At 39.6% G+C, this 26,172-nt stretch overlaps 1 protein-coding gene across 3 annotated transcripts in view; it reads right to left on the bottom strand.

The window, feature by feature from the left end:
* Positions 1–1,298: 1,298 nt before the first annotated feature.
* LOC115221537 (probable leucine--tRNA ligase, mitochondrial) overlaps positions 1,299–26,172 on the bottom strand; it is a 27,794-nt gene continuing 2,920 nt past the window's right edge. For all 3 annotated transcript variants that reach the window (XM_036510622.1, XM_036510623.1, XM_029791739.2), the window contains exons 3-25: positions 24,559–24,645; positions 23,796–23,927; positions 22,432–22,523; positions 21,203–21,263; positions 19,700–19,789; positions 19,127–19,270; positions 18,133–18,246; positions 16,157–16,279; positions 15,194–15,230; positions 14,422–14,526; positions 13,123–13,235; positions 12,303–12,356; positions 11,636–11,746; positions 11,142–11,260; positions 10,006–10,172; positions 8,918–9,091; positions 7,332–7,423; positions 7,005–7,095; positions 6,083–6,240; positions 5,008–5,085; positions 3,787–3,939; positions 2,718–2,786; positions 1,299–1,852 (exon numbers count right to left, since the gene is read on the bottom strand). In XM_036510622.1, coding sequence (XP_036366515.1) covers positions 1,664–1,852; positions 2,718–2,786; positions 3,787–3,939; positions 5,008–5,085; positions 6,083–6,240; positions 7,005–7,095; positions 7,332–7,423; positions 8,918–9,091; positions 10,006–10,172; positions 11,142–11,260; positions 11,636–11,746; positions 12,303–12,356; positions 13,123–13,235; positions 14,422–14,526; positions 15,194–15,230; positions 16,157–16,279; positions 18,133–18,246; positions 19,127–19,270; positions 19,700–19,789; positions 21,203–21,263; positions 22,432–22,523; positions 23,796–23,927; positions 24,559–24,645 — 2,553 coding nt within the window. In that variant the 3' untranslated portion in view covers positions 1,299–1,663. The remainder of the gene's footprint in view (positions 1,853–2,717; positions 2,787–3,786; positions 3,940–5,007; positions 5,086–6,082; positions 6,241–7,004; positions 7,096–7,331; positions 7,424–8,917; positions 9,092–10,005; positions 10,173–11,141; positions 11,261–11,635; positions 11,747–12,302; positions 12,357–13,122; positions 13,236–14,421; positions 14,527–15,193; positions 15,231–16,156; positions 16,280–18,132; positions 18,247–19,126; positions 19,271–19,699; positions 19,790–21,202; positions 21,264–22,431; positions 22,524–23,795; positions 23,928–24,558; positions 24,646–26,172) is intronic.

Here is a 26,172-nt window from a genome sequence, read left to right as displayed (position 1 = left end):
GGTCACTATTTTAACACAAATAACCAACAATGTTATTGGTAGAAGAAAAACAACATTACAATGAAAACTGGTGTCTGAAATATATATTTCTTGGAAAATATTTACAAGGACTTACTTCTTAGAGTAAGATTTTTTTTCTGTTCATCTTTTATGCAAAATGACTTAAACAAATTCACAAAGAACTGTGCCAAAAAAAAAAAAAAGAGGTCTGGGGGGAGGGATTTATTTCAATAGATTCATTCTTTATTTTTTGTCTTTGCAGTTGATAATCCTTGCTGGTGTGTGGATATTTAGCATCTTCTGAATTGCAATAATTCAACAGATTAACCCCCCCCCCTACAGTAACTGCTTCCTCTGCTGGTTCTGGTGGTGGTGTTGGAGCGAATGGTTTTTTTTCTGCATTTCTTAGTCAAAAGGAGAAGGAACAAGACTGGTAGGAAAAAAAAATGATTTACATTGTCTTCACACTGGGACCTGGTCCCTAACGCTTGTAACATTGTGGACTCCGCTAAAGATAAACTGTCCTTTTCCTTAACGGCATCTCACCTTTGGAGAATTCTTCATTCACGAGATTATCTCCATTTCTTCCATGGAGCTGGTCTTCATTGCTATTTGGTAATTAAGGAAGATCCTCTAAGAGGTGCAGATAACTTTAATAAATCAAGAATTTATGTTGTACGGTATTTGATATACCTGTATTTGTCTCTGTTGTTCAAATTTATGTCAGCAGCCACTCTCGGTCATTTCTCTGATCTTATTTTTGCTAAAAATAAATAAGTGCAGATGTGGTTGAGTGGTTAAGGTGTTTGCTCCCCAGCCATGGGGTCTTGGGTTCAATCCCACTGTGCAGTACTTTTGGCAAGTGTCTCCTACTACAGCCCCAGGTCAATCAAAGTCTCATGCATGAATTCGGTGGATGGAAACTAAAAGAAGCCTGTTTGTGTTGTATTTCTACCCCTACCAACACCACTTGTCAACCAGTGTCAGTTTGTTTATGTTCCCATAACTTAGCAGTTTGGCAAAAAGAGACCAACAGAATAAGTACTAAACTTAAAAGCAAGGACAAGCTTTCAAGTGGTGCCCCAGCATGGCCACAATCCAATGACTGAAACAAGTAAAAGATAAAAGATGTGAGTGCGGGGGGGGGGGGTCAGAGTGGTGATGGTTGGGAGGGTGGTGGGTGAGGTAGTAAGCAATCAAACTGGATGGTTTACAATATTTCACTCAACATCCCACTGGGTTTCAAATCCAACCAAAGGATTTTACTTTACCATTCAAGTTCCTTAAAGTTAATAAAACAGGATACCAGTAATATACTGGGGTTGACTTATTATTAAGGATTAAAGGCACAGAAAGTGACACTGAAGTGGTGGAACAGTACTGCAGTGGTATAACAAGTGTAACGCAGCAGTACTGCAGCAGGAGTACAGCGGTATAGCAGTGGAGATACAGCAGTACTGCAGCAGAGGTCCAGCAGCATTGCAGTGGTGAGACACTGGTACTGAAGTGGCAGGGGGTACAGTGGTACTGCAATGATGCAGAGTTCAATTCTCAATCAACAAAGCTGTTACTACTAAAAAACTCCCAGAATGAATGAATACCACAACACACCAATTGCCTGTTCCTCTAATAAATATGTGACCTTAAACCTCTGAGGAAATGGTTAATGTGGAATGGTAAATTCAGCACGGTAATTCTCATCCAAGCGGAAGTGAAGATCTGACAGCTGCAAACTTTTTATCCGATTCCTCACTTTTTTACTCGTTAAAATGTATTCGTAAGCCGTGAGGTCTGTGAGTTGGTTCAGCTGGGTTTTTGGGAAGCGCTTGGAAAAGATTTCAACTCCTTGATGCTGAAAAACACAAAGAAAGTAAACACCATCAGGAATGGTTCAGTATTGAAGACAAGCTGGATATAAGGTTAATTAAGTTTTAAGCTTCAGGGACAGGTAAAAAAGACGGAATAGGAGAAGCAGTCTATTTAGCCATAAGTAGGTACCACAGTGTGGTATAGTTCACTCTACTGTGTCTATGACCAAGACACTTAACTATTGATAGCCCAGTCGACCTAGCTGTAAATAGGTACCATGGTGTGGTAGAACTCTAGCTAAGACACTTAATTCTCAGCAGCTCAGTACACCCAGCTGTAAGCAGGTACCACATAATCAATTAAACATTGTTTCGTACTGACATGGTATATTTATACGTGTATCAGTGATTGAGATATGGAGGGACAGAACCCAATTCATCTGCAGGAAAATCTTTGCAAAGAAAGAGCCAAGGACTGGCTCCAAAACTTTGCAAAAGTGGATTCCATGAAAGCCATTCCCAGAACCTCAAAGGATGGACGAATCCACAGTCCAGTGGATTTCAATTCATCTGGATCCTGTGAGATCCAACATCTTGAGATATGAACTCATTACAAATTCCTGTCTCAGCATCTTCCAGGTGGAGCCTCACCATGACAACCATTTACATCACTGTATAAAAATAAGAAAGACCAATATTTCCTTTTTATTTCATGCAGTCCACATCAGAGAGTTCTTCATCCTCCACATTAGAGAGTTCCTCATCCTCTAGACTAAATCTTTTCTCCATGCTAAGAGAGTTCTTGACACACACTAAAAGGTTCTCATTTACATTATTAGAGAGCTCCCTACATTCCAAACTAGAGAGTTCCTGATAATCTCACAATTAAAGAAACATAATTAGGCTTACCCTAACAATTAACGGAAGTTGGTACTTTTCATCAATCCTGGGCCATTTTTGGTGTAGAACATTTTGACTCTGGTAAACAGAACACAAGACACAAATAATAATAATAATAATAATAATTTTTTTGGAATAAAAGATGGGCTACAGCAAATATTCTGCTCAATACCACAGATTTGCTTGTCAGTTGTTTGACCACAACCAGTTGAGCATGTCCCTTAGTGGCTGACGATATGTGCATCTCTGATCATGAGCAGAAGTAGTGGGGGAGCATCATAGCCATGTGTTGAGAGGGATTCTTTGGGGTTTGAATAATTCACCTTAGGAAACATGGGTGTTTTGTTCAACATCCTTAAACAGCCCTTATTCAGGGACCTTTTGAGCGGGATGGGCTACTCAACCAAAAGAAAATTCTAACTGGGTCCCACCTGCAAGGTCATGCACTTTTTATCTTGATATGTGATCACCATGTCGCGCACATATGGTTGTGATGCATGTGCCTGGTGTACCCTTATCAGCCGGGTAGTCATGATGGGTATATTGGGCTTCGTATATTTTACCCCAGTGTCACTTTGATGGCATGAACTGCTCTCTCACTCAATAATAACAGCTTCAAATTTTGGCACAAGGCCAGCAATTTCAAAGATGGGGGATAGTAAATTACATCGACCCCCATGTTCAACTGGTATTTTATTGACCCCTGAAAGGGATGAAAGGAAAAGTTGACCTTGGTGGTATTTGAACCCAGAATGTAGAGACAGATGAAATGCCGCTAAGCATTTTGCCTGGCACAGAAGTGATTCTGCCAGCTTGCTGCCTTAACAATAATAATAATGAGGAGGAGGAGGAGGAGTACATGTGTATTAGCAGATATGACCATCCCTGCAGATGAAAGCATTTCTACATAATCAAAGTTACAAGAATTTAGAAATGGAATTAGCAAAAGTCTTGTGGAAGGCAACAGTAATAATGTCAATATGAAGGGGAAAGAGGAAGGAGGGGAGGGGAAAGAGGAAGAGAGGTGAAGGAGGAGGAGAGTAAAGAACTAAAGAAACAAAGCAAAACACAGACTTACCCAATCATAAGAAGAAGTGTGAGGGGACACACTGCCCAATCCTGCCCACAATTCAGAAGCAAAACTTGGCGCCAAGGGACCAAGCATGATGACAAAATCAGCCAAGACGGAACCAAACACTTCGCTGTTGACCCTCACATCTGCAGGAATTTTCTGATAGGAAAAAGAAACAGATGAAAATGGAAGTGGTCAAGTGGTGAAACAATTCTGGACACAAAAGTAACCCCAGGAGAACCTGTTTTACACTGGAAATCTGAATGGATGTGACCAACACTAAAAATAGGAGAGTCAAGTTTGAAATCATCATCATTTTACATGAACTTCCCTTGAGTTGACTGAATCATTCTGGTCAGAGTGAATATGTATTCAGGGGCTACTGCTCACCCAGACCGGTCAAGGGATTCATCTCACTCCTGTCCCATTTCTGGCTTGGTGCCCTTCCTAACACCAACCACTTCGTAGAGTGGACTCAGTGATTATTTTTCTCTCTGGCACCAGCACTAGGGAGACATCATGTCTTCAACAAGACAACCTTACATTTTACAGTGGAAAATGAAGTTAAACTCAAGACTGACTGGATGTCCCACAAGTCTCTCACGTTGGTCAGCTAACAGACAACTGACCAAAGCAAAGAGTATATAATATGATAAACACACTGTTTCACATTCTTCACAAAGGAATCAAACTTTCACCATAAAATAACTGCATAGATTGATAAATATAGAGTAACATGCACACGAGGCATTGTGTGTGTATGTATGTATGTATGTATATATATATATATAATATATATATATATATATATATATATTATATATATATATATATATATATGGGTGCATGTGTGTGTGTGTATCTGTATATTTAACTTGCACACTTCTCTAATCACAAACTACAAATGGTGATATTGTTGCCACATCCCTTTTGTGCCTTCAGAGACATAATAAATAAGAGCTCCTTTACTTGTAAAACAGTTAAGGGTTAGCAACAGGAAGAACATCCAGCTGTAAAGCAAAACCTCAATAATATATATATATATATATATATATACACACACATCTAACACATGCTAGCATGGAAAAACATATGTAAAAAAGAAATGAAATGAATGTGTCTTGATAACACAGTTCTACACAGTTGTAGAACAGGATGGTCATGACTGGATTTCCCTTGATCATACATGTTGGTCATTGAGGTATCCTGCCGGTACCCTGTACTTACCCTGATGCTGTTTGTGAAACCCTGCAGCCGAGATATGGCAACACTGATAAGAAATGTCTTCTCAAAGTGGAACGTCACCTAAACAGAAGAGAACATTCTTTAAGGATGGTCATTCAAGGATTGTCAGGGGTTTTGATAATAAATGTTCTTGGGGCATACATATCAATGTGAAGGTAAAGATGGAAATGAATGGGTCCATGCATGGATACGTTGGAACAGACATGTTTCTTTCAGGATACTCGAATGGAGAATCCCTTGGGTGGGTTTTACAAATCTTTATTGTATCATCAAGGAGAAAGAGAGAGAGTGTGTGTGAAGGAGAGGGAGAGGGAGGGAGGGAGGGGGAGGGAGAATGAGAAAGAGAGTGTGTGAGGGAGAGGGAGAGAGTGTGTGAGGGAGAGGGAGAGAGTGTGTGCAAGGGAGACGGAGGGGGGAGTTGGTAGACATTATTGAGGACAGAGGTCATGTTAGGAGTGCTGATTGTTTCTCATGGTCCAAGAAAGATGGTTCAGCAATTTCTTGCTGAACGACCAGAACAAATCATTCGCTTATAATGATCAGGTGTTTGTGTGCTGTACACGAGCTCACTGGCTTCATTAAATCGACATTACCTGTACAGGTGGATGTCAAGTGTTGAAGTGATCACAGAGCAATGGGAGATAAAGTGTTTTGCTTAAGAACACAACTCACCACCCTGTCCAAGAATTGAACCTTCAATCCTGTGGTTGTAAGTGCAACACTTTAACTGCTAGGCCATGCACCTTTGCATAGAGGGAGTATAGCCAGAGTGGCAGCAGCAGTAATTTCAGGGTTTGTCCTTTTGTTAAGCTGGAATATCTGTAGAAATATCTGAACCAAACTCAAGAACCAATTAAGCAGATACGAGACGTATGGCATCGCACTCAAACATAAACTCCCTCTTGTCTCAGAAGACCAGGAAAATCTAAGGGTACCACCTACCTCAGAGTACCCCCTGTTCATATTAATTCATAAACAAGATACAAAAGGGGATAACAAAGGATTTTATGCAGATTCCACGAAACCTTTGTAGAAAAGACAGAAAACAAAATGTTACCTCTTTTAAGAAGTAGTTTCTAAATTCAAACATTTTCTCTTCGTGTTGTTTCAAAAGTTGTGGAGAAACTTCTTGGAATGAGCCTGAAGTTTTCATGAGGATATAGTCTGAGACTATCTTCCAGATTTTAGACTGCCAGTTAATGATTCCTCGGAACTCTGCAAATGGCAAAATAAAACGTCATCAGTTTTTCGCATCTAGCATTGGTTGGACAAGAACTGCATCTGGGTCTTTGACAGTTAAGTTCCATGGCCAGATGCCCTTCTTGTCACCAAGAAGGATTGGTTTTACAAGGAATCTTTACATGTTTGGTTACAACAATCACCCAATATCAAGACAAGGATACATAAACACCCCACCTCCACACACATACAATGGGCTTCTTTCAGTTTCCAACAGCCAGATCCACTCACAAGGCTTTAGTTGGCCTTGAGCTTTAGAAGACACTTGGTCAAGGTGTCGTGTCGTGGGATTGAACCTACAACCATGTTGGGAAGTGAATTTCTTAACAGCACAGCTCTACCCACTCCAATCTATGATTAAAATATTCACTGTGCAATTAGGTGATTCTTGGTTCAAATCCACTTCACAGCAATTTGGGTGTCTTTGATCCAAGACTCATCAGTGAAGTTTGGCAGAAAATGATTGGAAGCTGACTGGAAGGGTTGTAGCTGTTTTTAGTTGGAATATTTTAAACTGTCCCCTAATTTAGCAGCTGACTTTGGGTATCTTCAGGGAGTCAACTCTGTGAAGACTTTCAGGCTAGGCCTTCATTCAGAGACACCATTCTCTCTTCCTTCCATCAGTCTTGGAGACTCTGATATAAAGTCAAGGGTGGTGCATTCTTCCTCGGATGACACCACAAAGCAGAAATATGATAAAAAAAGGGAATAAAAGAGAATAAAACGAGATGAAGACAAACCTTCATTGGACCAATTCCTGTGAGATTTTGGAGCAACATTTGACAAAATGCATATCCGGGTAGAATCAACTCCAAACTCATTCAAGACATCCTTTTTTTGGAAGAGAAAGAAAATAGGAAGATATTTCATATAATTTGAATGCAAACTGGATTGTAATTTAAAATTTAACGAGTTAATTAGAAGTCTTCTACAATAAACTGTTTTATTTCTCTCTGCCTCTTACTCTGCCTCACTCTCTACTTCTCTTCCCTTTCGCTATCCATCTCTCTCTCTCTCTCTCTCTTCTTCTTCTCTCTCTCCTTGCCTCTCCCTTTCTCTGTACCCACCTCAGGATCAACACCATTCTGCTTAGATTTACTCATTTTCTCCCAGAATGTGTCCACAGCCAATCCAGTCGCTGCTTCAACAGGGTGGTCACCTGAAACAGAAAGTGGATTGATACACAATCAATTCTGGATAATTAAAATAGCAACTTTATTATTTTTATCATTAACACAGTCACATTGCTGAAGACTGTGTCATAGGTGTCACTTGTGCTACACTTCTGGCCAAAGAAAAAGCTCTCAACTGCTTCAAACACAAAACATTACAAACCCTGATGATCCACCACTGCAAACAAACACACACACACACACACAGAGGAGGTCACAAAACCCAACAAAAGGTTTGATATTTCAATTACCTTTAATTTAATTTACCTTAATTAACTTACTTAAATGTTATTAGATTTTCTCCTGGCACCGGGTGGCTTTTGGGGTACCCTCCATAGCGTTACCACAATTTAATCCCAAAATCTACAGTAGGGGTTCACAATATTTATGTCTTTTGTGGCCCACAGGGGACGAAACTAAACATTACTGGTGAACCATAGACACAGTCATGGCTGTGTGGTTAAAAGGGTCGTTTTGAAGCCATGAGGTTTTGGGTTCAGTCCCATTAGGCAACACCTTGGCCAAGAGTCTACCACTAAAGGCTTAAGACTGACCGAAGACTTCTGAATGTGTTTGGCAGACAAAAGGAGACCATTGTATGGTATGTATATGTGTGTGTGTGTGTGTGTGTGTTGCTTGCATTTGCACGGCTCTGAGGGATACTGACCTACAAGCAGTAAAGTTGGAATCATTTCCGTCAACAAATCATCCGCTGGTTTTAAAGACATTTATAATAAGAAATCCCTTACTTGAAAAACAGGTGAGGGTTAGTGACAGGAAAGGCTTCCAGTTACAAAAACAATGACTCTACAGAGTATTCACCTCAGCCATGCTAACAAATGAGTGTGTGTGTGTGTGTCTGCAAACGTGAGTGACAGTCCATGAGCTTTCTTGTTGCTGCCTGTGCAAAAGCAGTGAAGATGTTTACATTTCTCGTTGATGTTACAACCAATCTCTTTGCACTTTCAAAATCCTTAAAAAAAAACAATCCTTTGCTTGGAAAATTTGGTATGGGTTAATGACAACATCATTTACAAATCTTCACTGGGTTCTTTTTACGTGCCAGGGGAAGCTGGCAACAGCCACAATTGTTTGGTGCTTTTTATGTGCCACCAGCACAGAAGCTGGTCAAGGCAACACTGGCATCGGCCATATACAGATGGTGCTTTTTAGGTGCCACCGGCAAAACTCTGCCTCGAATACCCCCTCCCCACTCTTAGCCATTCTAGCTCGAAAAATGAATGTTGAACAAACTTTGAATGAAAATTCAAAATTTCAAACATTTTACCAAATGCGTGCCAAAAACTTTTTAACTTCCCACTGGAAACACTGACCGAAACATATTCACTCACCACAAGCTATGACCACTGGCTGTTTAGGCAGGATGTTTGCCTCTCTTTCACACATAAACACACAAGCTCACACACACACACACACGCCTGTACAAACAGCCACACACATACAAAGAATGTATAAATTACCTGAAAAGTCCACTTGGTCCTCAGAGAGATATGAACCTGTGTCTCTGACTTTGTAACTGCGACCCATCACCATACCTTGCGTGAGCAAGTTGATAAAGGGTTCCTTCTGAGCCAAGACCCCTAAATCATAGAGGAAATGGCTGACAAAACGGGCATAGTAGAGATGAAGTGTGGCTGTAATGAGGAGAACAATTAGGGAAGTGTTAATTAGTTAATTCATAGAATTAGGAAAGAACGAATATTGTGTGAGTGAAAGAGAGAGAGAGAAAGAGAAAGAGAGAGAGAGTGTGTGTGATAGGGAGGGAAAGAGTGAAAGAGAGAAAAAGAGAGTTAACATGTTCGTTCATCATCATCATCATCATTTAACAGCCATGTTCCATGCAGGCCTGGGTTGAACCCGAGAAAAAATGTACAGAGAGAGAGAGAGAGAGTGTGTGTGTGTGTTAAGTGAAGTAAAAGGAATGAGTGTGGGTGAGAAAAATTAAAACAAAAACTACTACTACTACTACTACCACTCCCACTACCATGTAGGGACGAGAGCTGATGATATCACCCCCATCCCCCAAGATGATGAAATATAAAATGAACCTCAGCAGGACTTGAACTCAAAATGTGAAAAGATGAAACTAGATGGGGCAGAATAATTGAAGTGCGGCCGGAGAAGAACTCGAGAGTGAAGAAGGATGAGGAAAAGAAAGCTTTGGTACACACACACACACACCACATACATGTACATACATATACACATATATATACACACACACACACACACACACAACTACATATACACACTTACACACACATACACCAAAACATATCAACAAAAAAGTCACATCTCTCCTCTGCAACTTCCATCATTTTCACCCAATCCTTCTTCCCCAAAACTATGTGGGACTGCAATCCCATCAATCTTCAATTAATCCAAACCAATCGGTCACTTTTGTCCTTCAACATCATCATCATCATCATCATCATCTGAATTAAAAAGGATATGGGCCCTGCCCGACCTGTTTGAAACAATAAAATAATACAAAAAAATATAAAACCAATTGACTGTATGCTGCAGTCCAGAAGTGACCAACACTGACCATGTTCTTTGCCACCAATATAGAGGTCAACAGGCATTTCTTTTACTGCAGCTGCTGGATCACACATGGCACTGTCATTGCAAGGGTCAAGGTACCGCAGGAAGTACCATGAAGAATCCACAAAGGTATCCATTGTATCCGTTTCTCGCTTGGCTGGACCTCCACACCTGTAGAATGAACAGGGAAAGACTTGAACCAACAGGTCATGGAAGATATTTTCATGGTTTTGTAGAATGATATTTTGGCAGATATAATTCTCCTTGCATTGTGGGCAAAGTCCACCTCAAGAGAATGAAAAAATGCAAGGAACAAACTGCAGAGACCTTTGTTGTGGGATGTGTAAACGAACTGAACTGAGCAAACCCCCAAAAATTCAAAGTATAGATCAAGTTAGGATACATAAGCAACAAATCAGAACTTCATGTGGTGAATGTCCGAATATTTCCTTTTTCAACATATCTTTTATTTTTTACTTGTTACAGTCGTTTGACTGTGGCCATGCTGGAGTACCAGCTTGAAGGGTTTTAGTCAAACTAATCAACCACAGGATTTTCTTGTTTTAAAGCATAGTATTTATTCTATCGGTCTCCTTTGCTGAAGCACTAAGTCACGGGGACATAAACACACCAACACTGGTTGTCAAGCAGTGGTAGGGGACAAACACATACACACACATATGACAAGCTTCTTTCAGTTTCTGCCCATCAAATTCACCCACAAGGCTTTGGTTAGCCCAAGGCTATTTTAGAAGACTCTTGCCCAAGGTGCCATATAGTGGGACTCAACCTGGAACCATGTGGGTGGGAAGCAAGCTTCTTCAAAAGGCAAAAGAAGAATACTTTATAAGAATTCTAAATCTGAAACTAAACTGAAAGTAGTCAACACTATTTATTAAAAACAACTTCTTCTTTGCACCCCGTAACATGTGTTTTTGAAAAACTGTAAATAGTGAAAGCACTCACATGTTACGAATGCTACCTTCCATGAGGTTCGTATTATCGCTTGTTTTTTCAAGATTCTTTTATACCATTGATAATTTTATTCTAAGGAAATTTTTCTTCAAATACTGTGATTGTATCAAGAATTCTTTCTAAAATCATTTCTAAATGTGTGAGACCACATACAGAACTACTTACTGTGGACATTGGACTTTCTGCCAGTCTTTGAGATGTGAGAGTGGTGCAATACATTTTCCAGACAATTCTTCCACTGTAGCTAACTCAACAGGTAAATCTTGGTATGGCACAGGGACAACCTTAAAATATAGGTAATACACAGGTAAGGTAGTCATCATCATCTACAAAAACAACAACATCACTGTCATCTGCATGGGCTTAACTTCCACTTTCCAATGCTTGCATGGGTCAGATGGAATTTACCGAGGAAGATTTTCTACACCTTGATGCCATCCTGTCATTAGCCCTTACCTGCTTCCAAGCAAGATAATATTCCTCCATGGCCAAACATGCTTCCAAAACATATTGGAAAAGAATGGAACTGCTTGTATGACAGTGACACTCATTCACAACTGTCACACGATATCAGGACAATTAGTTTATAAAAAGTACAACATAAAAAATACTCTGAATATTTAAGTAGAGTGCTGAAGGGTCGTTGTATAAATTCTTACCTTACATTTTTCACAATGGATCAACGGAATTGGTGTCCCCCAGTAGCGCTGTCTTGAGATTAACCAATCCTTCAGGTGGGAACTCACTAAATGACCACCAACATTATTTTGCTGTAAATTCACAAAGTTGAAATACATTAGTAGTAGTAGTAGTAGCAGCAGCAGCAATAATAATAATAACAGTAGTAACAACAACAACAACAACAGAAATAATCATAAGAAGAATTCCTTATGAAAGCAGATTTGATACCAAAGAAGTTGAAAAAACTTGAAAAATATCAGAATGTGTCCAGAGACGTGAGAAGATTGTGGAAGACCAAGATAATAATTCTTCTTGTAGGAATTGGTGCTCTTGGTACAACAACCAAAATGCTATCTAAAAAGACTGAAAGAAACTGGAATTGAAGCTTGCACTGTCAACCTGCAGAAAAGTACCATTCTATATTCTGCAGAAAATCCTAAGAAAGATTCTTGGGATTTGACGAGATTTCTTGTCACCAAACCAGAAGGTAGAAATTCATGCTAATTAAATTAGCATGTACTAGCTTTTGTAAATAATAATTAACAAAAGAATTAAGTTAAATTAGTGACATGACTGTGAGTTGAACTCAGAAACTCTGAATTCATTCATAAAAATTAAATTAAATTTATAGTTTGTTTTTTTTACCTTCGCATATTCTTGTATAGATTTCATTGCCTCAGATTTCTTAAAACCAGTGAACTGGAAGGAAAAAAAGATTAGATAATAATAATAATAATAATAGTTTCAAATTTTGGCACAAGGCCAGTAATATTGGGGGAGGGTCCCAGTTGTGGACCCCAGTATTCAACTGGTACTAATTTTATCGACCCTAAAAGGATGAAAGGTCCAGTCAACCTCAGTGGAATTTGAACTCAGAATGTAAAGATGGACGAAATGCTGCTAAGCGCTTTGCCCAAGATGATTCTGCCATCTTACTGCTTTTCTGACTGGATCAAGAATATATGAGACAGACAGACAGACAAATGGATGGATCACCGTTGATTTCAATAAGGATTCAGTTGTTTGACTTAATTGAATTACCTGCCCCTGAATTTGCCAGTCAGTGGCTGAGTATTCCACAGACATATCTCTAACAGTGTAGACAGTGTGCTCAACCACAACCAGTCTGGCAGGCTTCCATGCAGTTTCCATTCATTCAGTGTTATTCACAAGACTTCACCTCACCTAAAAAACACTTGCCACACAGATGTCATTCAGGGGAATTGAACCCAGACTTCTCGATTGCAATTTCTTAACCTTTTGGCCATGCTGTGACCACATAGTATATCTAGAACTGTATCATATAGTGTACTTGATCTTTTAAGACAGTATAGTGTAATTTGAAGGTGATTTGGCTGGTATTTCTAGCCAATTTACTGACAAATGACATTCCCTTATTGGTTTGTAATTTTAGATTCTGTCAAAAATGGTAAATTCTGTGTAAGAATACAAATAAATGTCTCACCTGTCCAGAGTTTATGAGGACTTCTTCGTCTCCATTTGTAGCAAATACTTCAACAGTTTCGAGTCCAAATTCTTGGGCCGTTTTAGCATCCTCAACAGACAAACACGGAATTCCTGAAAATATCAAAACAAAACTGGGAAGTATTTGACTTTCTTTTTGGTTTATTTTACTCAAAATTTCATTTTAAATTTATCAGCTGAACAAAAGTTCTGATTATTGGTCAAGTCCCATAAGTTTAAAGATCTCCTGGGTTTCTCAGAAAAATCTAAAAGACTCTTGGGTCTACCGGATTTGTTTCAAGTGACAGTGAGAGGCAGAAAAATTATTCAGCTTTGTAAAATTGTAGATAGAGGTAGATCATCATCATCATCGTTTAGCATCCGCTTTCCATGCTAGCATGGGTTGGACGGTTCAACTGGGGTCTGTGAAGCCAGAAGGCTGCATCAGGCTCCAGTCTGATCTGGCAGTGTTTCTACGGCTGGATGCCCTTCCTAACACCAACCACTCTGTGAGTGTAGTAGGTGCTTTTTACGTGCCACCCACACAGGTGCCAGACGGAGCTGGCAAACGGCCACGAATGGATGGTGCTTTTATGTGCCACTGACACGGGGGCCAGGCGAGGCTGGCAACGGACACGAGCGGATGGTGCTTTTACATGCCACTGGCATGAGGCCAGTTGGGGTGGCGCTGGCAACGGTCACGAACGGATGGTTGTCTTACATGCCACCAGCACTGGTAACTCAGCTGCAATTTCCATTGATCGATTTCGATTCTGATCCTCACTAATCGAAATCGATCAATGGAAATTGCAGCTGAGTTACTTTTTCCATAGATATGGTCCCTTATCTATGTAGAGAGAGATAGAGAGAGAGAGATAAGTAGGGAGGTACATGGATGGGGATATTGTACTTCATCTAAATAGAAAGAGAGAGAGAGAGAGTGGTAAAGGGTAGAGATAGACAGCATGGAATAAACTGCCTGCGTAAGTTGTTGACTGCCATGACACTGCATCCTTTAAGGCCCTCAGGCTTTCCGAAATCCGTCGAAACTACACCTGATTATATATACACTTTCGATGAGTTGTAGTGCACCTGAGCACTGTACACAATGTTTATTATTATTATTATTATAAGTGGGTAGAAAGAGAAAGTGTGTGGGGGGGATATATATATACAAATGGGTAAATGGAGAGGGGAGAGAGGGAAAGATAGAGAGAGAGGATAAGGTTCAAACAGACATTAGAAAGTTCCTCCCTCACTCCTATTAAAATTTGACAAAGTTCTTCAGATTTTTTCTTACCTAAACTACATTCATTGAACATGTCAAATTCTGTTGTTGGTGAGACAATAACAGGAATTTCTGCTTTGGTGAATGGATGAATGGCTTTTACTGTCAGCAACACATCTGGAAAATGGAATTGGTATTAGTCAAGATCAAGACATCTGGAGAAATATTAATATTGAGGTTAACACATCTGGAAGTAGAAAGATTATTTTCAGGGGATCTGAACATTGGGCCTACAGTAATAGAAGATGAAACACATCTGGAAGTTAGGAGTAATGTTAGGTTTATACTTGAAGTGGATCAGGACATCTCAAGAAATAACATTAGGATAAAGCTCAAAGACATCTGCAGGATGAAACCAAGGAAGAAATATTTCAATTTATCAAAACACTGCACATTCACTAAAAAAGCCCCTCTAGTTCTCTCTAGCAATTTGGAAATTATGGTTTTGCGCTACTTTGCTGATGAGGTATAATAAGCATGAAACATCTACATTATTATCACCATAGTTACCAAAGAGTAGACTCCCCACCCACTTTATTCTATATTTAATTAATTTTATTTGAATTCCTGGGTTGTCTCCCCTGCCTCATTTCATAACAAGAATTAACTGTGAATATGTCACACTTTTCTCCTCTAATACTATTACCACTACTACTACTACTATTTTCATCATCACTATTCATACTACTACCACCACCACCACCACCACCACCACCAATACTACTATTACCATCGCTACCATTATGCTCCTCCCCCCACCTCAAAAGACAGAAGCTTTTATTACCTTGGTCTTTGTTCCCAGCTGTTTGATCAACCCCTGGCTGAAAGAAGCAAGACACGGGTGTGTTAGGGGTCACTAATTGAGGTAGATATTTAACAGAGAAACAAACAAAACAAAGAAAACATGGTAAATAACAAACATCTGACCTCCCCCCCCGTGCATTTACCCACCTGAGGTGTACGAATGGAATAAGACTGATAACCCATCCATGACCCATCCATCTAGAGTAGCATAACACCAGACATTACTTGAGCAGGCCAAGTTTGATAATGGCACAAGAATCTTTATCACAATATGGCACTGAGCCACAGAAAGAAATCATGCAAAAAAAAACCCCAGAAAGTCAGAATGGGACATGGTCCCCCTTCTGACCTGTCTTGGAGGGAACAGGAAATTCAAATAAGAACTGACCAGTCCAAGGAATCCATACTAACATGGAACATGAAGGGAAGATGATGAAGATGATGATGATGGAGATGATGCTAATTGTGATGATGATGATGGTGATGATGACGAAGGGAGGATCAATTACCTAATTAATGAAGGTGGCACGTAAAAAGCATCATCCGATCGTGGCTGTTGTCAGCCTCGCCTGGCCCCCGTGCCGGTGGCACATAAAAAGCACCATCCGATCGTGGCTGTTGTCAGCCTCGCCTGGCCCCCGTGCCGGTGGCACATAAAAAGCACCATCTGTCCGTGGTCGTTTGCCAGCCCCGTCTGGCACCTGTGCCGGTGGCACGTAAAAAGCACCCACTACACTCACGGAGTGGTTGGCGTTAGGAAGGGCATCCAGCCGTAAAAACATTGCCAGATCAGACTGGAGCCTGGTGCAGCCTTCTGGCTTCCCAGACCCCAGTTGAACTGTCCAACCCATGCCAGCATGGAAAGCAGATGCTAAACGATGATGATGATGATGATGATGAATGAATAACGAAGTAAAAAGATAAGAAGATGCTGTGAACTCACTGTGTGGTAGTCTGGAACGTTGAGGTGATGTGTTGGCGCCAATGCCAGGTGACTGACTCCATAAATGGCTGCTGGTTGCTTTGTGAAAACAGCAACAGCATCTGGCAGTTCTGTAGCTCCATCCTGGGCAAACAGAACATTTATTTGATTAATTAATATGTAAATATAAGAATGGTCTGGGTCTGGGACTAATGTATGTGTGGTGATGGGGGAGGGAGTCCTTGGCTGGCCCCAGGGCTATAATCCCCTTCCCCTCCACTCTCTTTTATAACATTTAACATTTCTTTCTATATTTAAATTATTTTTTCCAAGTCTGATTACATTATTATTATTATCATCATTGTCCTATTAAGGCAATTAGTGGGTAGAATCATTAGCACACCAGACAAAACATTTAGCAGCATTTCTTCTGACTCTTTATGTTGTGAGTTCAAATTCCACCATAGCTGACTTCACCTTCCATCCTTTTGGGGACAATAAAATAAGTACCAGTTGAACACTGGGGTCAAAGGCATTGACTAGCCCCTCTCCCAAAATTTAGACCTTGTGCCTATACTAGAAAGAATTATTCTCATTCTTCTTCTTATTATTATTGAGTGAGAGAGCAGTGCATGCCATCAAAATGACACTGGGGTAAAATACACAAAGCCCAGTGTACCCATCGTGACTACCCATCTGATAAGGGCACACCAGGTGCATGCATCACAACCATATGTCCATGACATGGTGATTTCATATCAAGATAAACAGCACATGACCTTGCAAGTGGGGCCCAGTTAGAATTTTCTTCAGGTTGAGTAGCCCATCCCACTCAAAAGCTCCCTGAATAAGGATTGTTTAAGGATGTTGAACAAACCACCTATGTTTCCAAAGGTGAATTATCCAAACCCCTAAGAATCCCTCTCAACACATGGCTATGATGCTCCCCCACTACTTCTGCTCATGATCAGAGATGCACATATTGTCAGCCACTAAGGGACATGCTCAACTGGTTAAGGTCAAACAACTGACAAGCAAATCTGTGGTATTGAGCAGAATATTTGCTGTGGCCCATCTTTTTATACGAAGACCAAACATGAAAGATCAGTTCAGATGAGAAACCAGCAACAAAGAAGCAGAATCCTCAGCAGACAAAATGCCTGGCAGAATGTCTTCTTTTGTCTTTACATTCGGAGATGAAATTCGACCAGGGTCCACTTTGGCTTTCATCATTTCAGGGTCCACAAAACAAAGACCAGTTAAGACTGGGGTCAATGTAATCAACAATGTGGATACATGTGTATGTGTGAATATGTGTGTGTGTGTGTGTACATATGTATGCTTGTATGTTTGTGTATGATAGGTGTACATGTATGTATGTGTGTATGCATGTGTACATATGAGTGTATGTGTATGTATTTATGCCTGTGCATATATGTGTATTCATATATGTGTGTGTGTACATGTCTGTATATTTATATGTCAGCTCTGTCTGGCACCTGTGCGGGTGGTACATAAAAAGCACCCACTACACTCACGGAGTGGTTGGCGTTAGGAAGGGCATCCAGCCGTAGAAACACTGCCAGATTTGACTGGGCCTGATGAAGCCTTCTGGCTTCACAGAACCCAGTAGAACCGTCCAACCCATGCTAGCATGGAAAGCGGACGCTAAACGACGATGATGATGATGATGATGATGCACATGTGTGTGTGTGTGTGTCACTTCTATTCCATACTAAGCAAATATGGAGGTACCTCTATGTGGTCGATTGATCTGCCAGAAATAGCAAGCAGCATAGTCTGCTGCAACTCACATCCTACTGTATTCAAAATGGAAAGACATAATGAATAAGTCTGAGATGGGGTGATCATGGCTGGAATGTTTTGATCATAGACCTAACAAACACAAAAACTACAACAATGACAACAATAACAACAACCATATTGTATAAACATATTGAAACTAAGAGAAGAAGAATTCCTCTCTGAGCGCTTACCATTATTGTGAAGTAGAAATGGCAGCCGTCGCATTTACCAATCCAATTCTTTTGCAAACTAATGATGTCTCCCCAAAGATTTTGGTCAACAGTTGCAAGACCGTCCCACAGAGACTGAAAATGTAAATATATAACGAGATAAAATTTTTAAATTGATTGAAAAAAAAAAGCTGTGTACTTCAACAGAAATATCCGAGTCATAAGGTTTAGCTTCCAAATCTTTCCATTATGTTTGTCTCAACCATTCTGATACCAACCCATCCCTGGAACTGATCTTCGTTCTACAATCAACACAAACTCCCCAATTTTAAGTGATGTAAATTAAAATCTCCCATCAAAATTTCAATTTAATTTATGTCTCAAACACCAGATTAATTAAAACAAAGTTATTTTACTTAATTCTTGATTGTTTTTAAAATTAATCAATATAATAGCAGTTTATTTCAAGAGAAATATGGTAAAAAAAAAGGGTTTAAACAGATTTAATAATAATAAAATAAATGCGCCTTTTTAAAGCCTAGTCAGGCTCATGGGCCCGGTTTCTATGGCGTATGTGTTCCCCATCTGGATGGGATGCCAGTCCATTGCAGCTTTACTCATTTTTGCCAGCTGAGTGGACAGGAGCAACGTGAAATGAAGTGTTTTGCTCAAGAACACAATGCGTTGCCTGGTCCAGGAATCGATACCACAATCTTACGATCATGATGCTGACACCGTAACCACTAAGCCATGCGCCTCCACCCTTAAACAGATTTAAGAAAACTAATTTCCAAAGAAGAAAATAATGATATTTAGGAAAAAGTCAAAGAAATTATTTAGAATTTAATGAATAACTAGTAATTAATAAAATTCTTACAAGACAAGTCATTTGCAGACAAAATTCAATCAAAAAACTTTAAAGAAATATAAAAACAGACTAATGAAAGAATATATTAAAATATATTCTAAAAGATCTTAAATAAGGGAAATATAAAGACTGTTGATGTGTTCTTACCTTAGCATAAGCTGTGGTCTTGAGGTACCATTGACGAAGGGACCGTTTCTCAACTTTGGCCCCAGAACGCCAAGAACAGCCAAGGTCATTGATTTGTTCATCAGCAAGAACTGTCTGGTCAACAGGGTCCCAGTTTACCAAAGCCTGGAAGGAATCAAGGAGGGTGGGTGAAGGAGAAAATAGGAAGAATAAGTCACCTCCATAATCATCATCATCATCAACCATCATACACACATACAACATACATTCTCACACATGCATGCACACACACACACACAGACATACTCATATGCACACACATATGTACATAATTGTGCGTGTATATATATATATTATTGTTCTTTCTTACGAAATATATAGAACTGCATAAGAAATGCTTGGGTCAAACCTGAGACAAATAAAGCAATCAACCTTTTATACATCCTCATACAGTTATAAATTTGACTTAAAGTGAGTATATATATATTAATATATATTGACATATATGAAGTGTAAAATTGACATAAATATATATGTATATATATATATCTGTGTGTGTGTGTATGTATTTATATGTATATAAATTTGTGGTACCTGTTTGTGATAAACTAAACCAGCTTCATACATTTTCAGGAAGATATATTGTGTCCACTTATAATAGGCTGGATCACATGTGAAGATCTCCTGTAAATGAGGGTAAATAAGTTAATTCAAGAACAAACAACAAAAGATATAAAAAAAAAGAAGAACAGTGGAAAGAAAATTCTTCAAATGCAAAAAAATCCTCAAAAAGAAAAGACTAACATCAACAAAAGACATTCAGCTCATCATTTGCTCTAAAATGTTGAGGAGAAAAATTGGGAACAACTTGATTTCAGAAAGCAACAAAGGAAAGGAGTGGTTGACGTATGTTACAAAAGGAGATACCTCCTTGCCTCACAAGTTTATCCAGGAAAATACAAGGATGAAGAAGATATGCCTCTGTTTTACACAAAATGGAGATGAGTTCCACATCACCTTTTAGAAGAAGACTTGGCTAATATGTGGCAGAATGGATGTGCCATCAATGGGAAAAACAAATATGGAAGCATATTCTTTGTTCTTAACAATAAGGACATGGAAATAGGTGATGTTAGTGTACTACATATCTGCCTTGAGGCTGACCCCACAATACAGGGGACTTAAAAAACATCAGAGTTACAACCCCGGATATTGGCTTGTTGTCCCCTTTATGCAGTACTGTGGGAGTGTGATGTGTGCAGAGGAGACCAGAAATAATTTTTGGTCAGATGGGAACCTGTGTGGACATATAGGTTTTAATGACCTCTGAACACAACAAGGCTTTTTTGGAGTTGACCCCACTGACAGAACAAAGAAAACAAGCTTAATTAGGGTTAGAAGCCCCACTGATGCACATGTGATAGTCATAAAGGGGCCTCCTGTTAAGAAGATGAGGAATGAGAGAAGAAAAGAGAAGATGGGAGATGAGAGCAGGCACAAGTGATGAGGTTTTTATCAAACATCTATAATTTCTAGGCTTCTGGTCCCATCATTTGATCCACTGCATCACTTAAATAAGGAAGGGATGACGGTGTCAACGTTCGATTGAACAATTTAGTCTCCTTCATTTGTCACACATTTGTTTCTGAAATCTGATACACCCGTATTTATTTACGTCATTCAAATACATGCCACCCCAACTCTTCTCTTAGCTCATTTCTCTTTAAATTATACATACATACATGCCAACAAGCATGCATATATGTATGTATGTGTGTGTGTATGTATGTGTGTGAGTGTGCATGTGTATGTATGTATGTATGTGAATGTATGTATGTATGTATGTATGTATGTATGTATGTATGTATGTGTGTGTATGTATGTATGTATGTATGCATGTGTGTGTATGTATGTATGTATGTATGCATGCATGCATGCATGCATGTATGTATGTATGTATGCATGTGTGTGTATGTATGTATGTATGTATGTATGTATGTATGTGTGTATGTATGTTTGTATGTATGTATGTATGTATGCATGCATGCATATGTGTGTATGTATGTACGTGCATCTCCAAGCTGGAGAGAGACCTACCCTGTCCCAGTCGAAGCTGCAGCACAAATCTTCAATTTGTTTCTTCATAGACTTGATGTTACTGAGAATAGAGAGTAAGAAAAAATAAAAAGGTAAATAAATGAGAAACAGAGGAAGGAGGAGGAGGAGGTGAGCAAGGGGTGATGGGGAGAGATAAAGATGATGACATAAAGCAACAGTGAGGTGTGTCATGGAGGGAGTGTCGTTGTTACAGGAGTAAATATAATTACAAAGAGATGAAGTGTTTAGGTAAATGAGTTCTCCTTAATAGAAAGATACATGATTAGAAAGAGTTGTAGAGTTTGAATGAGGATTGTTTTGACACCAAAGTTAGAGAAGTAAGGAGAGAGAGAGAGAGGGAGAGGTGATGACATTTGCAGGAGTCAAAGAGTTCCGGGCAGAATCTCGAGAAGACGGTTGGCAAAGATGATTCCAAGCATATTGTTAATGGTTTGTGAATATGGACAAAGAAACGAGTATCTGTTGCCATAACAACACCCAAGCAACAGACTGTAAAGATGAGCTAAACAATGTGTCTATATTCGTGTGTGTGTGTGTGTGTGTGTATGTATATATATGTCACCATGACCGACCAGGCTATCAGATGTTGCTACACATCGTTGGTCGCAATGCGCTTTGCTTAGCCTTCAAATGACGCCACCCCACTGGCTAAGCGAGCAGGCCAACAGAAGAAAGAGTGAGAGAAAGTTGTGGCGAAGGAGTACAGCAGGGTTCGCCACCACCCCCTACAAGAGCCTCGCGGAGATTTTAGGTGTTTTCGCTCAATAAACACCCACAACGCCCGAGATCCTACGACTGCGAGTCCACTGCCCTTAACCACTGGGCCATTGTGCCTCCACATATATATATATGTATGTATATGAAATATTATGAATTTTATTTACTGTTTTCAGTGGTCAACATACAAACTTTGCTTTTTATAATATATATAAAGAGAGAGAGTGATGTGTGTGTGTGATGGGCTTCTTTCAGTTTCCATCAACCAAATCCACTCACAAGGCTTTGGTTGGTCCAGCGCTATAGTGGAAGAAACCTGCCTAAGGTGCCATGCAGTGGGACTGAACCCAGAACCATGTGGTTGCAAAGTGACTTCTCAACCAGGTAGCCATGCCAGTGTGTGTGTGTGTGTACATGTAGCCATACCTGTGAATCTGGTACCTTTAATTATGTACTATGTCTACAGCTATAGAAATGAATCTGGTACCTACCTGTATGTCCATTTTGCCGGATGTTGGCCTTTGTCTATGGCAGCATTCTCTGCAGGTAACCCAAAAGCGTCCCATCCCATCGGGTGAATGGTCTGAAAGGAAAACATTACAAGTTCCAGAATTGTCAAAACAAAGAAATAAGTCGGAAATAAAACCCATCAATGTCCCAGCATCGGTAAACGCTTATCTTTACTCCAGATATGGGTTTACCATTTCGAAAGGTTGGTGCCCTTCCTGGAATGAAACCCCTAGAATGGGAAGCAGGAGGGGAAATCCTGTTGTAAGCCGGGCAACAGACAGAGTTATGTACCTTGTTCTGAAATCTACTAAAGTGGCTTCAGTAAGATTTGAACTTACAATCCATGTGGTCAGGTGTCCAGCACCTTAACCTCTTAACCTCAAGATAATAGGTTCAAATCTTACTATTGCAAGATTAAGTTTGAAAGATTTCTGAGGGAGATATAAATGGAAAATTATTGCTTAACCCTAGTTTGAATAGAGCTATGATCAAAGGCAATCCAGACATGGCCATCTTGTTTTTAGATAGAGTCAATCAATGATATAGAGAATATAGTGTATCTTCAATGATATTATCACTTCAATGCAGAAGTGATTTATTTGTGGAAGATTTAGCTACTGTTTTTAGCAGAGTAAGCAACCATGCTTACGTTGATCCATTGTGAAAAATGTAAGGCAAGAATTTATACAACAATCCTTTGGCACTCTTCTAAAATATTCAGAGTATTTTTTTGATCAACATAACATGGCAGTCCTGGTTTAGGACGAATGTTGCTGTAATTCAACCCCAGGAGACATCGTCTCCAGCTGGCTGTACGACACGATCTGTGTTTTGAGCTGAGTGGGATTGCTAGATTCCCTTATTTGAAAATATAAGGAATCAGATCATGTCATATAGCCAGCTGGAGATGATGTCTCCTGGGGATAAATTACAGCAACCTTCATCCTAAACCAGGACTGCCATGTTATATTGGCAAAAATCTTTACTCCAAAGTACTGTTGCTGAATATCTCTCATTATGAGATTTAAAAATAGTAATTTTCTATTTATTTTGACGATGTACTCTTTATAAACTAATTGTCCTGATATCTTGTGACAGTTGTGAATGAGTGTCACTGTCATACAAGCAGTTCCATTCGTTTCCAATATTTTTTGGAAGCGTGTTTGGCCATGGAGGAATATTATCTTGCTTAGAAGCAGGTAAGGGCTAATGACAGGTATAAACAAAACCGTCCCTACAAGGTCGACGACTCGTCTCCATGGAAGATGTTTAGTCCTACTCAATGGTGCTGAGCCAGATTTGTGTGATTAATGAGTCCAAAATTACTCTATCATTTGTAGCTTACCTTTTTACCCAGGAGTCGCTTATAACGAGCCATGGCGTCGCTTATGGTGTAGACACGAACATGTCCCATGTGAAGACGTCCGCTTGGATAAGGAAACATTGATAAGACATAATATTTGTCAGCATTTGGGTCCTGGCGAGACAAACAGAGAGAAAAAAAATCTAAGAAAAGGTCAACAAAAGGGAAACAATATTATACCCTACAATGACATTCTAGATATAAACAATCGTCTCATCAAAATCTTGAAACCACAAGATAACGAACGATTAATTAAAAAGCAACATGAATAAATAAGCTTTACGTTTGATGGAGAAATCTGAGTGATAAAGGGTTAATGGATATTAAAGGGTTAATGATAAAGGGTTAATGGATATTAAAGGGTTAATGATAAAGGGTTAATGGATATTAAAGGGTTAATGATAAAGGGTTAATGGATATTTTTTTATCACTTGCGATCACTCTGGTAGGAAGATTTTTCAATAACAATAAATGGTTGATAACATTAAGCAAAGGGTAAAGCAATATTTGGGCCACTGATGCTAATAAGTGATTAAGTTTTTGTCCATTTTGAATAAAGAGTTTGGGACAATGCGGCCACGGGTGTGTGGAGATGTTTGATTTTAATTTCGATAACAATAAGCAGCTTCTACAGCACATCTATTACCAAAGAGCAAACAGAAGAATGGCACTGCACACCAAACCCTTAACCCCAAAAGACAAACGAAATCTCTTCACTCCCAACCCCTCATGGCATTTTACTTACCGTTGCACCGATTTGATCAAGTTCCTGAATTTTAGGTTTCCAATATTCTTCAATTTCTTTTCGTTTTTCAGCTTTGAAAGTATTTTCCTGAAAACAGTAAAAAATATCAGATTTTAGAAATGCCTCTATTTCACTTTGTGTGTGTGTGTGTGTATATATATATATATATATGTATAAATATGAATATATATATATATATTGGGTCATCCCATAAATAATCCTGTTTTTTTCAATTGCATGAACTAAAAGTCGGAGGGGGATGGGATAAACTACCTGCATCAACTTTCTATAAAAGCAGGCAGTGATTTTACCTTGTCCTTATTCTTAGTGCAACTTTTGAAGAGTGCAGTTCAATTTTAACAGTTATTTTTTCAAAGCTATAATGGAAGTGACAAAGGAGCATATTCTGCATATTTTGCTTTATGAGTTCAATAAAAGCAACAACGCAACGGAAAGTGTGAGGAATATTAAGGCCAGTCATGGCTGGTTTAATAATTCCAAGAAGAGGAATGGTGTTCATAGCACCATCAAGTATAGAGAAGTAGTGGTATGTCAAACACGAACACAGCTGAAGATTTCGTTTGTGAATTCTGTCAGCTCATTGCAGCCAAAGGGTATATCACACAACAGAAATTCAACTGTGATGAAACTGGGCCTTTTCTGGAAGAAAATGCCCAGAGGAACCCACATAACTGCAGAGGAGAAGAAAATGCCAGGCCACAAGCCTAGGAAAGATAGGCTAACTCTTGCCCTTAGTGCCAATGCAAGTGGAAATTAAGCCACTGCTTATCTACCATTCCGAAAATCCATGAGTGTTCCAAGTTGCACAAAATCCTGAATGAGAAGCTGCAGGTTATGTGGAGGACAAACGTTAAAGCCTGGGTCACCAAGCAATTCTTCTCCAAATGAGTCAACGTTGTCTTTGGACCAGCAGTGAAAAAGTACCTTCTGGATAACACTCTTCCTCTCAAGGCCCTCCTCATCCTCAACAATGCTCCTGCTCACCCTCCTAACCTCGAAGATGATACCCTGGACGAATTTAGATTTATAAAAGTTCTGTACCTTTCATGCAACACCACCCTTATCTTGCAGCCCATGGACCAATGGGTGGTTTGTAACTCTAAGAAATTGTACATCAAACAACTGTTTTGTCAGGGCTTTGAAGCGCTGTGAATATTCGTGAATATTGGAAGGGTCACCAGAACATTGTAAACTGCCTGAAAATCATCTATATGGCCTGACAAGGTGTAACAAGGAGAACGCTGAATTCTGCATGGAGGAAACTGTGGCCTGACTGCCTATCCAAAAGAGACTTTGAAGGGTTTGAGTCTGAGACACCTGTAGTCGAGGAGATAGCATCTCTAGGCAAATCCATGGGTCTCGAGGTTAATGATGGGGACATTAACGATCTCATTTAGGAACAGTCAGGGGAAATGATGACAGATGAACTCCTGCAGCTTCAGGAGCAGCAGCATTTGGATGAGGCAGAAGAGGAAGGCAGTGCAGTAGAGAATGCTATCTCTACGAGTAACAAAGGCAGTGTTGGTGGCCGTATGTTTCTGAATTTCTAGAAAATTACCTGCAAAAGTAGCTACAGGTCGTGTAGCTGCTTTA

This window comes from Octopus sinensis, linkage group LG18 (genome assembly GCF_006345805.1).
Source record: "Octopus sinensis linkage group LG18, ASM634580v1, whole genome shotgun sequence".
Lineage (NCBI taxonomy): Eukaryota > Metazoa > Mollusca > Cephalopoda > Octopoda > Octopodidae > Octopus > Octopus sinensis.
This window is presented reverse-complemented; position numbering and strand designations above follow the sequence as displayed.